Genomic DNA, 13,910 nt, shown 5'->3' on the forward strand with positions numbered 1-13,910 from the left:
TAATAACATACATTTGTATTTGGTAATGGATGTTGAAATTTATTTACCTTTTCTTCAATTTCGTACACTGATGCCCTGTGATGCGGTACACAATATTTCGTTTTAAGTGATTGCTTGTATTTTCCCACAGGAGACGAAATTATTCGGAATACGGAAGCGATCGCCAGTATGAACGAAGACTTTCTGGCGGCAGTAGGTCCCTTACTACATCTGCCTACCGTGGAACAGCAAACCGAGGCCGCCTACAAATTGAGAGACTTCTACTTCGGCAACGACACCATTTCAGTAGACAATCCAGACCCTCTGGTTTACGTGAGTGACTGCTTATTGCTGAACTAGTTCTTAGTAATCTTGGTAACATTTTCAGCGCAGATAAAAGTATCCGGACACCCAACCTGAGGGAGCCATTTCGAAGCCGCTCATTTATGAACACTTGTTCTCTGTCAGACTGAATCAGATGAGAAGCCTGTGTAAGCAAAGGGAATTTCATCATTAATGTAAAGAAATTCAAAGCATTGTATACAAATAAGAGCGCAAAGCAATGAAACTTACCTTAAGGAATTCAACGCTTAATCGCCCACCGAATTAAAATGTGAAACATAAGGAACAACGTGGCAAATAATCTTAGAACGTTGTCATCTTACGTAAAACCAGAAAACAAATCAAAATCCTTTATAGATCACTGAGTGGTAGTACTAGCGTAGAAATGAATTGCATAGCTAACGTTGAAATAAATTCAGGTATCATGTTTCATTGTGGAAAAACCTAACATTCTCCCTGTCGTCAGTTGTCACATGAACGGCCATATCTACAGTGTCAGTACAGAAACGGGAATTAGTTAGAACGTTTAAAACAGGGTACTAGCACAAACAGGCAGCCTGGGTGGCTGACTAGAGGGATAAGAATATCTTGTAGAACAAAGTGGCAATTATATCAAAACGTTAGAAATAGTCAAAATCTAAATGCAGCAGCCCATTACAAACAGTATTGTAAGGTGCTTAAAAATGTTATTAGGAAGGCAAAAGGTATGTGGTATGCAGATAGAATAGCTAAGTCTCAGGATAAAATTAAAACCATATGGTCAGTCGTAAAGGAAGTTGCTGGTCTGCAGAGACAGGTCGAGGATATAGAATCAGTGCGTAGTGGGAATGTCCGTGTTACTGATAAGTCGCATATATGTACAGTATTTAATAATCACTTTCTGAATATAGCAGGTGAACTAAATAGAAACCTAGTCCCAACAGGGAATCATATAGCGCTCTTAGAAAAAAGTGTTCCAAGACTGTTACCTGAAATGCTCCTCCATGATACTGACAAGAGGGAGATTGAGTTAATAATTAAATCACTAAAGACCAAGAACTCTCATGGATATGACGGAGTATCTAGCAGAATACTGAAGTATTGTTCTATGTATGTTAGCCCAGTTCTCAGCCATATCTGCAACTTTTCTTTTAGGAGTGGTCGGTTTCCTGACCGATTAAGGTACTCGGTAGTGAAGCCACTTTATAAAAAGGGAGACATTGATAATGTTGACAATTTTAGACCTATTTCTATGCCATCGGTGTTTGCTAAAGTTATCGAGAAGGTTGTATATACAAGGTTACTGGAGCATTTAAATTCACATAATTTGCTGTCAAATGTTCAGTTTGGTTTTAGAAATGGTTTAACAACTGAAAATGCTATATTCTCTTTTCTCTGTGAGGTTTTGGACGGATTAAATAAAAGGTTACGAACGCTAGGTGTTTTCTTCGATTTAACGAAGGCTTTTGACTGTGTTGACCACAAAATATTACTGCAGAAGTTGGACCATTATGGAGTAAGGGGAGTAGCTTACAATTGGTTCTCCTCTTACTTTAAGAACAGAAAGCAGAGAGTAATTCTCCGCAATATTGAGAGTGGTAGTGATGTTCAGTCCCAATGGGGCACTGTTAAGTGGGGCGTTCCCCAAGGGTCGGTGCTGGGGCCACTGCTGTTTCTTATTTATATAAATGACATGCCTCCTAGTATTACAGGTGATTCAAAACTATTTCTGTTTGCTGATGACACCAGCTTGATAGTGAAGGATCTTGTGTGTAATATTGAAACAGTAACAAATAATGTAGTTCATGAAATAAGTTTGTGGCTTGTGGAAAATAATTTGATGCTAAATCACAGTAAGACTCAGTTTTTACAGTTTCTAACTGACAATTCAACAAGAACCGACATTTTGATTAGACAGAAAGGGCATATTATAAGCAAGACGGAACAGTTCAAATTCCTAGGCGTTCGGATAGATAGTAAGCTGTTGTGGAAAGCCCATGTCCAGGATCTTGTTCAAAAACTAAATGCTGCTTTATTTACCATTAGAACAGTATCTGAAATAAGTGACACTTCAACACGAAAAGTAGTCTACTTCGCATATTTTCATACGTTTATGTCGTATGGTATTATTTTTTGGGGTAATTCTTCTGATTCAAAAAGGGTTTTTTGGCTCAAAAACGGGCTGTTCGAGCTATATGTGGTGTAAGTTCGAGAACCTCTTGTTGACCCCTATTCAATAGTCTGGGAATTCTGACATTGCCCTCACAGTATATATTTTCTTTAATGTCGTTTGTTGTTAGCAATATTAGCCTATTCCCAAGAGTTAGCAGCTTTCACTCAGTTAATAATAGGCAGAAATCAAATCTGCATGTAGAATGCACTTCCTTGACTCTTGTGCAGAAAGGAGTGCAGTATTCTGCTGCATCCATTTTCAATAAGCTACCACAAGAACTCAAAAATCTTAGCAGTAGCCCAAACTCTTTTAAGTCTAAACTGAAGAGTTTCCTCATGGCTCACTTCTTCTATTCTGTCGAGGAGCTCCTGGAAGAGCTAAAAAATTAAGCAAATTCCAGTGTTACATTGTTGATTGTCTTCATTTAAACTTACGACTTGTCACCTGAATATGTTTTTTTATATTTCATTTTATCTGTTTCTAATATCGTGTTATAATTTCATGCATTGACTCGTTCCATGACCATGGAGACTTCTCCTTAATTTGGTCCCACGGAACAATAAATAAATAAAAAAATAAATAAATTATGTCGAAAATGATTACTAAGGTTGCAAATCCGTGAAGAAGCCCAGGCAAGGGTTTATGCTGAAAAAAGTAGATAAGCAGTTGCTAGCATTCCTTACACAATGAATGGACATTATTAAGCTCCAGTGTGATGGGCGTAAAGAGATTAAGAGCAAAGTTTAAAATGACCATAAATTTTGCTCTAGAGAATTACGTGCCAAGGAAGTGGATTAAGGACGGAACTGACCATCCGTAGTTTAATAATGAGATTCGGTAAATAATGAGGAAACATAGATTATTCCACTTTTGCTTCAAAAAAGAGTACGTAAACGTTGTCAGACTATAGCTAGCAGAAATTCGTGCGTCAGTAAGAAGAGCAATACTCCAAGCATACAACTCCCACCGTCATAGCCCAGCGAAATATCTTGGTGACAATCCGAGAAAGTTCTGTTAATACCTAAAATCAGTAAGCGGGTCGAAGGCTTCTGTCCAGTCACTCATCGGCCACTCTGGGCTGGCACTAAAACATGGTTAACAGAAAGCTGAAGTTTGAAATTTCACGTTTAAGAAATCATCAAGAGGATCGTACAAACATACTGTCGGGGCTAACTGTCGTATAGATTCCCGTAAGGTGGACATAGAAACTGGCGTCCGTGGCGTCAAGAAACAGATGAAAGATTCGAAAACAAATAAGTCACAAGGTCCAGATGGAATCCCAATTCGGTTTTACAGAGAGTATTCCGAGGCGTTACTCCTTACTTGACCTGTATTTATCGCGAATCTCTTGCCCAACGGAAAGTTCCAAGCGAATGGAAGAAAGTGGGAGTGACTCCTATGTATAAGAAAGGTAAAAGAACTGACCCGCACAGTTACAGACCAGTATCCTTTACATCGGTTTGCTCCAGGTTTCTTGCATACATTCTGAGTTCGAATATGAAAATTTCCTTGAGACAGAAAAGTTTATGTCCATAAATCATCACGGATTTAGAAAGCACCGCTTATGTGAAACTAAGCTAGCCCTTTTCTCACATGATATCCTGCAAACCGTGGAGGAAGGGCAATAGACAGATTCCATGTTCCTAGATTTTCGAAAGGCATTTGACACGGTGCCACATTGTAGATTACTGGTGGACGTCCGACAATACCGTTTAAAGTTCCCAGATATAGGACCCAGTATGTAGTACCCGATGCCTAGTGACATCAGAGGCCAGGGAATCGTCGGTGATGCCCCAGAGAACTATCATACTGTGCATCCTCTACATACATAAATGACCTGACGGATGGGGTGAGCAGCATTTTACGGCTGTTCACTGTTGACGCCCTGGTGTACGGGAAGGTGTCCTCGTTGAGTGACTGTAGGTGTATACAAGTCGACTTACACGAAATTTCTAGTTGGTTTGATGAGCGGCGCTTGCTCCAAATGTAGGAGAACGTCAGTTACTGCGGATGGGAAGGGAAAATAGTCCTGTAAAGTGCGAATACAGACTACGTCCATTAGATATCCATGTGTAGTGTTGCAAGGCGATATGAAATGGAAGTAGCATGTCAGGTTGGCAGAAAAGAAGGCGAATGTTCGTCTTCGATTATTGTGAGAATTGTGCGAAAGCGTAGCTCATTCAAAAAACACGGTCTCTTCTTGAGTACTGTTAGACTGTTTGGAATCCCAATGACGTCGGACTAAAGGAAAACATCGAAGGAATTCCGAGGCATGCCGCTAGATTTCTTATCAGTAGGTCCGATAAGCATTAAAGTATCACGAAGATGCTTCGTGAACTCAACTGGGTATCCCTGGAGGGAAGGCGATGCTCTTTCCCCATGGCACTATTGCTCATATTTAGAGAAACGACATTTGAGGCCGACTGCAGAACGATTCTAATCCCTCCAACCTATATTTGGGGCAAGGATCATGAAGATAAGATGCGAGAAATTACGGCTCGTACGAAGGGCTTTAGACAGTCGTTTCTGCCCCGCTCTATTAGCGAGTGGAACAGGAGAGGAAAGAACAAGTAGTGGTACAGGGCACCCTCCGCCGTGCACCGTACGGCGGTTTCCGAATTACACTCCTGGAAATTGAAATGAGAACACCGTGAATTCATTGTCCCAGGAAGGGGAAACTTTATTGACACATTCCTGGGGTCAGATACATCACATGATCACACTGACAGAACCACAGGCACATAGACACAGGCAACAGTGCATGCACAATGTCGGCACTAGTACAGTGTATATCCACCTTTCGCAGCAATGCAGGCTGCTATTCTCCCATGGAGACGATCGTAGAGATGCTGGATGTAGTCCTGTGGAACGGCTTGCCATGCCATTTCCACCTGGCGCCTCAGTTGGACCAGCGTTCGTGCTGGACGTGCAGACCGCGTGAGACGACGCTTCATCCAGTCCCAAACATGCTCAATGTGGGGCAGATCCGGAGATCTTGCTGGCCAGGGTAGTTGACTTACACCTTCTAGAGCACGTTGGGTGGCACGGGATACATGCGGACGTGCATTGTCCTGTTGGAACAGCAAGTTCCCTTGCCGGTCTAGGAATGGTAGAACGATGGGTTCGATGACGGTTTGGATGTACCGTGCACTATTCAGTGTCCCCTCGACGATCACCAGTGGTGTACGGCTAGTGTAGGAGATCGCTCCCTACACCATGATGCCGGGTGTTGGCCCTGTGTGCCTCGGTCGTATGCAGTCCTGATTGTGGCGCTCACCTGCACGGCGCCAAACACGCATACGACCATCATTGGCACCAAGGCAGAAGCGACTCTCATCGCTGAAGACGACACGTCTCCATTCGTCCCTCCATTCACGCCTGTCGCGACACCACTGGAGGCGGGCTGCACGATGTTGGGGCGTGAGCGGAAGACGGCCTAAGGGCGTGCGGGACCGTAGCCCAGCTTCGTGGAGACGGTTGCGAATGGTCCTCGCCGATACCCCAGGAGCAACAGTGTCCCTAATTTGCTGGGAAGTGGCGGTGCGGTCCCCTACGGCACTGCGTAGGATCCTACGGTCTTGGCGTGCATCCGTGCGTCGCTGCGGTCCGGTCCCAGGTCGACGGGCACGTGCACCTTCCGCCGACCACTGGCGACAATATCGATGTACTGTGGAGACCTCACGCCCCACGTGTTGAGCAATTCGGTGGTACGTTCACCCGGCCTCCCGCATGCCCACTATACGCCCTCGCTCAAAGTCCGTCAACTGCACATACGGTTCACGTCCACGCTGTCGCGGCATGCTACCAGTGTTAAAGACTGCGATGGAGCTCCGTATGCCACGGCAAACTGGCTGACACTGACGGCGGCGGTGCACAAATGCTGCGCAGCTAGCGCCATTCGACGGCCAACACCGCGGTTCCTGGTGTGTCCGCTGTGCCGTGCGTGTGATCATTGCTTGTACAGCCCTCTCGCAGTGTCCGGAGCAAGTATGGTGGGTCTGACACACCGGTGTCAATGTGTTCTTTTTTCCATTTCCAGGAGTGTATATATGCAGATGTCGACAATTAATAGGCATTAAAGTAACTGATGGCGGAAAATAAACATCAAACAAAGTGACTTAACTGACGGAAGGAAAGCTTCTACGTCTTCACATTGGTGCTGTTATTTTATACGTAACATGCCAGTTTGAGTGTTTTACTTCTGATGAAGGCACTCACAGGAGTGACAAAACCAGGTCTAAAGACTTACATTTTGCGATCGAGGTCTGTTATTGATTTAATTTTACTATTTAAACAGTCGCTGACCACGCAGCCATGTTTAAAACTTTAAAATACGAAACTAACTTTCGCTTGACGTGTCACTGCCAACGTTATTGTTACCCTATACTCCGCCCCCTTGTGCGTCTTTCGACAACTTCATTCAGCCTCGCTCATTTTTGGATGACAATTCGAGACCACATAGAACAGCGCAGGATGACGATCTCTTGGAACGAGAGGACATTCGGCGAATGGACAGATTTGCCAGTTCCTCTGACTTAAATCCCATCGAGCTCTCGTCGTATGCGTTGGGGTGACGTATTGAATAAACGTACACATCACCAACGGTCTCTATGTTGTCAGCTGCGCTGGTGGAGAAATCGAATGCCCCGTCACAAAAATTCCCTACCAACCTTGGGTGCACACTGAAGAACATGCGATGCTTGACGTTTCTGCTTTTTAGGCCACCGAACGCTGTCTTCGGAATTCATTACAGAACTAAAGACACTGAACCGCCACTTGCTAAAGGCTAAATTAAAATAACCCAACAAGTATTACAAAGGCGACAATGAACTCTGAAGTTGCATTGTCTCCTGCTTTTAACACATAAAAGGTTCTTGTCAAATAAAATAGATTGTTTGTGTCAGAAATTATTTTTACGAAGTTTCTTTTTTAGACCCATCATATTTTTGAGCTGCAACAACTCAGGACAAGGGTGGTTTCTGCCATATCTAATTAGAACTAAATGTGAGTCTTGGATATGACTAAAAGACTGTGCTGAAGTAGTGAAAACGAAAAAAGACGTCAAGGATTTTCTTATTAAGAAGTCTTTAATTAAGGGACGAATAGAATACAGACAGAATCTACTTAAATTACAGCATCCTTCACTGTATTGCTAGACGAGCAGGTGTAGCGGTGTTCCGGGGAACGCCACTTCGGCCACCTCAAGCGCTGTTCACTCGTGAAGTACCAGACCCACCAGTTGATTACCTTCCCGACGCGTGCAATTTTGCCAATGGTATCTACACCATGACTTTCAAATGTATGGTTTGTTCACTGATGCCGCTGCCATAACAAGGGAAGGAGTATTTAAAAACCACAATAGCTACGTGTGGAGGCTGTTATTACTGCACTGGTGTGTTCTACCATCAACAAAGATTTACTGTAAGTGAGTAGGCTGGCGTCGTTCATCACTGATCCGACTCTATCTTCTGGCTACCACACTTGGTGGACGAAATTATCGAACTTTTTGTATAAAAACTGTGCAGGAAATGTTGGAGAACGTTCCGTTAACGGTCGGTAAACGACTTTTGATTCAGCATGATGGGAGGGTCCACCGCACGTTGCCATTGATATTAGAGAACATTTAGACAATGTTTCACCCCAGTTATTGGATTTGGAGTGACTAGCCAGTACCGTGGCCATCACGTTTTCGTGACCTCATTCCGACAGATTTCGTTTTGTTGAAGGAGATGAAGCTTTTGTCGTACACTACACCAACAGACGTACCTATTATTCGTGAAAGTCCCGGTTGCTTCGAGTGTGTTAGATAACCATTAGCACGCAGATGCCAGCTGTGCATTAATGTAAACAGCGACATTTTCAGCACCTTCTTTAACACTAAGTACATCACAGGCTGTCTAAACAACGTCCCTCTGAACATCACTACCGTTAAAAATTTCATGGACCCCAAGAGGGTAAACGGAGCAACTGTTTTGTCTCATAAAAGGTGTTTATTTTTATGTCCTGTAAACCCTATAAAACTTGTTGTAGGTAGATTTTTATACCATATACGTAAGTGACAGTGGCTGTGGTGGTCTACCATGCAGAGCACCAGACTCCGGTCCTATTGGTCTCAGATTGAGTCCCAGAGAGGTGCGGCGAATTTTCCTCGTTCCAGTACCTCCAGCACGGGACAGGTCGACTCATTCTGCTGTCAGATGCGTACCAGAGATCTTCCTCGGAGGTTAAAGTCGGCCGGTGTGCTGCTCTTGCCACCCTCCCCCTCCTAGAGCCGCAGTGAAGAAAGGCTGTAATATGCGTGTACGATCAGGCAAATAGATCACGTGTTTGTGTCATTCGTTAAACATCATCTCACCCTGTACATATATTATGTATTCAATATTTCATCTATAGAAATAAGTTGTCATAAGGAAATGATTTCAATTCGTTTTTCAAAATTCATTGTTCAAGAACAGTCGGAGAAATCGGAGATAGTTAACAGACTTCAGTGTCAGCCGCTAGAAGAAAGCTGCTGTGCATCATGGTGAGGTTTACTGGTAAATTACGTGGCCGTACTTTCCAATAAAAGTCCGGTAACTTTCAAATGTTCCCACATACATCACTTGAAATGATCCAGGTGGAAAAATTTGAGACTGTCAACCTATTCCAGAAACTGACCTCGCGAAAGGAAGAATTTGTAGCACCACCTGAAATAGCCTCAGCCATACACGTAAATGCGACTTCAGAAGTATGAATATAGGTAAGAGTTAATTACGACGGGATAAGTCTTTAGTACTTCACAACTTTGTTAAAGCACTGCACCTCGTAGGAATAGGGAGTTAACTGAGAAGTATCGCCGAAATGGAAAGTTCACCATGTGAGTGAACTATCATACGTACGTGGGAACTCATTTGTCATAGTTGTGCTGCATCTTAAATCCTCGATAAGTGACAGAATAATGTGTCAACATGTGGTAGCTGTCAATTTCTTTGATTGTGAATCTGTTGATATGCTATTGACCAAATTACATAGAGAGATGTAAGAAATGCTATCTTTAGTATGTAGAGCTACTGAATAACGTGGTCGTGTGTAGACCTATTGACTACCTTGGAAAGTATACTTACCTGAACGTGTTGTGGCGATAGTTATTCAGTCAAGGTAGCATTAGGACGTACAGCAGACACCTTGGTTTGTTCGTGGATGTTCCTTTTAACCAATGATAAAGTAATGAAGACACTTTTCTCTCATTTCTATGTCAAAATAATAAAGACTAACTGAGTTGACTTTCATCGTAGACTCTGTTACGTCCCTGGAGTGTCAGACAAGTCCACTAGAAAACTGTTGTGCAATGATTCACGAAGCTTCGGTAAGATAATAACAAACTCTGTATTAAATGTATTGAAATAGAGCATAAAACGTTCTTGCCAAACTAATTACTGCAACAGTATGAAAGGAGGTCATACACCTGTTGTATATTAGTCATTTCTTTGGGTTTGAGAGGGAACAGTAACAGGTGTCTGGAGACATCAGTTTACGTAGTGTACTTGCTGCAGACGACGTTCTGGGTTTAGGAAGTAGTCTCCCAAGAGGCTGAAAAACAGTATCTTACAAATATATAAGAATCTTCCGCAAAATCCATCACAAAATGTTTGCGAAATCTAACTGCACGGAAAGAAAAAATATCTACAACCCCGTTTGGTCTATATGAAACATTGTAGTTAGAGGTAAGCGTGTAATTACTCCGATTATTGTAATGTAAACATTTTCACACTATTCTTAAATCAGGAAGTCTGGAAACGTCATACAATCCCCTGAAGAGTGGAAGACTAGCTCTAGAATTAATGTACGTCATATTTTAGCTTGTTCTTCAATTTACTGTCGTTAAAACTGTCCGAAACTAGTCAAAGGCTGGCTATTAGCTCGAAGAAAGTCGATCACCACCAGCAAAGCTTCCTTCGAAAAGTGGTAGAAGCTTCGTACGTAAATAAATCTGTACACTTCTGACGACGCACTGATAGGACGTTACGGTTCATTTGCTAATTTCCTCTGTGCGGTAGCTTCTGTGAGACAGTTTTCGATCAATATTAATTGTCCACGGTCACATCTGATACTTCAAGAATGTATTTAACTACGTCGACAGAATCCTTGCTAAATTGGCGATGTTGGAAGCTGTCCAGACCTGGAACACCATCAAAGGAATTCTTTCCAGACATCATGTTTTCTTTGTGCATATTTCATTGTCTACTAACAAGAATTTAATATAACAACAAATAACTACCTCATGGAATTTGACTTCCCACATCGAGAGCCTTAAGAGCATGACCGTGAATTACGTGTGACACATTCCAGTCTCGATCCTGTCGAAACATGCAACACCGCATATGGTTGCCGACTTCGTCATTACGTTCAGGTGTGAAATAAAATTACGCACAAGGTCTGCGATATGAGGTAAACTTGATGAGATCTATGCCACTGGTGAAAAGGTCGCTAAAACAACTGGTCGCTTTACTGTTCAAAACTTCTTATTACTGACGCGTTTCGACACAGCCCATCAATAAAGCACCAAAAATAAAAGTCTTCATATAAAGTATGGAGTCACACGTGTCAGCAGTCAACGTCAGTAGTCAACTGACTGCGGTACATTGTATGAACACTTCTTGTTTTGAAGTTCTGATGACGAGTTCTGCCAGAAACGCGTCGATTAGTGGGAACCTTTGAGAAGCAAGTGGCCAGTTATTTTAGCGAATTATTCAGTAGTGGCATAAATCTTCTCATGTTCACTGTTACGAGTGTGTACGACTTGTACTTTCATTTTTGAAATAGCATCAGCAACGACAAACGTCGGCTGTCCAGGATGGTTATAATTAAACTTTTACTATTTTTGCTGTCCCCTATTTTTAAAAAAAACAGTGATCACAGGACAACTAAACTCTGTAGAAACATTTGTAAGGACATGTGGAAGAGAAATAACGAATAAGCGATTGAATGAAGCACATACTGATTTCCACAAGAGACGGTAACATTTATTAATTGCGTGCCATGTTTACGCTCCAGGTTACAGACGTTGCTCCAAGTTACGACCATCTGCATCCACGACAGCCTGCAACAGCACTGGAGATAGCGTTTCACAATCGCTCGCAACACTTTTCGAACAATGGACGATGGAATGTTCAGCAGTCGTGACACAGCTCGCGCATTGCTTGAAGATCGCACATTGCGTCCACCATTCGCACACATGGCAGCAGTAACTTCTTCAACAGTTTGTGGCACAATTGACTGTCAGCCTGTCCCAGGACTAACTCCCAAATCGCCACTTATTTCCAAATTCGGAATCATTTTCTTCAACTGCGGTGCGGGAGGAGGACCTTTCCGTATTCCTTTAATGCTTCGATACTCACGAAGAGCAGTGGCACTATTGCTGTTGTTTCGACAAAATAACTTTATCAGTAAAGCCTTGCTCATCTTGCTCAGACCCCTGTCGACTGTCTGCAACTGTTCTGTACACTGATGTTTGTGTTTCGACGTACGTTGCCGTACCAGTACCAGCACCTAACGGCAAGTCATGACACTAACACTACGAACAACGCAAAGCATGCAGCGCACAATATGAACATCATTCCTATAAAGCTGGGTACCCATACGGTAAATAGTTTTACCTTTCCACTGACTCAAGTAGCGAAAGTAGAATTATAATAACCCAGTACTACAAATTGTAATTCATCAGTCACATTTCTCAGTTGAAGCATTGTTAACAGAATTCGCACGACCGTTGCTGAAGAATTGATACGCACGGAGATGGTATCTTTAATGAATATTATGACGTTTCCTATTAATTTTCGATCATTCATTATTGTCTTTATATGGCTTTTTTCGTGTTAATCAATGTTTCCTCATCTCCTGGTAATCAAAGTTTCCTCATCTCCTATTAATTTTCGATCATTCATTATTGTCTTTATATGGATTTTTTGAGGTTAATTAATGATTTATCTCCCACGCTAATCTCCTTTACCCAGTCAAACCCTTGCTCGTAATAGCAAAGGTTTCTATTAAGTATCTTCGTTGTTTCCGATAGCTTATAATAACTTACATAAATTGTCAAGCTATGTTTTCTTCTTTAAGCACCACATACCACTAAATTTCAATTTCTTACTCTGTTACTCTGTTTCGTGCCTACAGGACATTACAATAAGAATATAAAGTTACAAGAAAGGCAATATTTGATTTTAATAAACATATTTCATTGCTTGTTGGATCAGTTTAATCTTGTTTTGTAAGATTTTGTTAATCGGTGTTTCTGTTTTGATGTTAATATAAAGTAGTCTCTTACTTTCACAGTTCTTCGACGACCTCAAATGGTTCGACCCTAATGACGGCTTCATTAGAACCGTTGCCAAGCTCTCCAACCAAACCGTCTATTTCTATGTATTCGACTACAGAGGAGACATCATTCGCACAAATCCATGGGGTAAGTACAATAATCACAATACTACCTGTAACTGTCACTAATGTTGATAACGTCAGTGTTGCTCCTCTTCTTGCTTTATAGATCTTACCAAATAACACTAAAGATAATGTTATCCAATCCTCTGATATTCCACTCCCGGAAGCCTACTATTAGCTTTGGTGTTCATGTATCGATTGCAATAATCTTGGCCACCTCTTTTAATGCTATGTGCTTAGTAGCGCACACTAAAAACAGGACAAAGTTTCCTTGTTCAGTGAATCGTTTCAAACATTTCCTTTCCGCACTAGTTACGTTATTAGATTACACAAGCTGATGAGCCGCTTTCTTAATCGCCCATTTCACAACAGTTCTTTTGCCACACTGGACTCGCATGTGAAAGGATGGCGGTTCAGATCCCCACCCGGGCATTCAGATTTATGTTTCCCACAATTCCTCTAAATCGCTTCCAGCATAGTTCCTATGAAAAGAGCATGCCCCCCCCCCCTCTTTCGCTCCCCTCCCCCCGTAATTTTCTCAAATTACAAACTCGTTAAATAGAAGTATAATAAATACACTTAAGACAGAAAAATGACCGCATCATGAATGAATTAACCGAATGGGATGAAAGTCGGTAGGTACGGCGGACATGTATAGACAAACGAGACAAGAAGAGAATAAGTACTTCATTTGTCGGTCACTCTGGCTGCTTCTGCTTACTGCTTCTGTCGAATGTGTAGATTCTGCCGATGCTATCTCTGATGAAGTCGCCACCGGTGGTCCGCGCGGCCGGTGCCGCCGTCTGTCTCCGCTGCAGACTCGAAGTCAGCCCTCCTCTGGGCAGCCTTCTTCTTCCTAGTAGAAGTTCCGCGCCTAACTTCCCACACCTACCTTTTGCTACTGGTTCTCAAGCACGTGGCTGACGAAGAAACACATGCTTGGAGCCCCCATGAAAACTGCCTATCATGTAATAAATCTGAGACCGACTATGGTAATAGTTTGGGATTACAGTTGTAA

The 13,910-nt window shown here is 42.4% G+C and overlaps 1 protein-coding gene across 4 annotated transcripts in view; it reads left to right on the top strand.

The window, feature by feature from the left end:
- LOC126176801 (acetylcholinesterase-like) overlaps positions 1-13,910 on the top strand; it is a 239,290-nt gene that overhangs the window by 215,556 nt on the left and 9,824 nt on the right. For 2 of the 4 annotated variants that reach the window (XM_049923982.1, XM_049923980.1), the window contains exons 7-8: positions 131-312; positions 12,788-12,917. The exons of 1 other annotated variant lie outside the window; for it this stretch is intronic. In XM_049923982.1, coding sequence (XP_049779939.1) covers positions 131-312; positions 12,788-12,917 — 312 coding nt within the window. The remainder of the gene's footprint in view (positions 1-130; positions 313-12,787; positions 12,918-13,910) is intronic. One more of the 4 variants, XM_049923981.1, reaches the window with a different exon arrangement.

Source organism: Schistocerca cancellata, chromosome 3 (genome assembly GCF_023864275.1).
Source record: "Schistocerca cancellata isolate TAMUIC-IGC-003103 chromosome 3, iqSchCanc2.1, whole genome shotgun sequence".
Taxonomy (NCBI): Eukaryota; Metazoa; Arthropoda; class Insecta; order Orthoptera; family Acrididae; genus Schistocerca; species Schistocerca cancellata.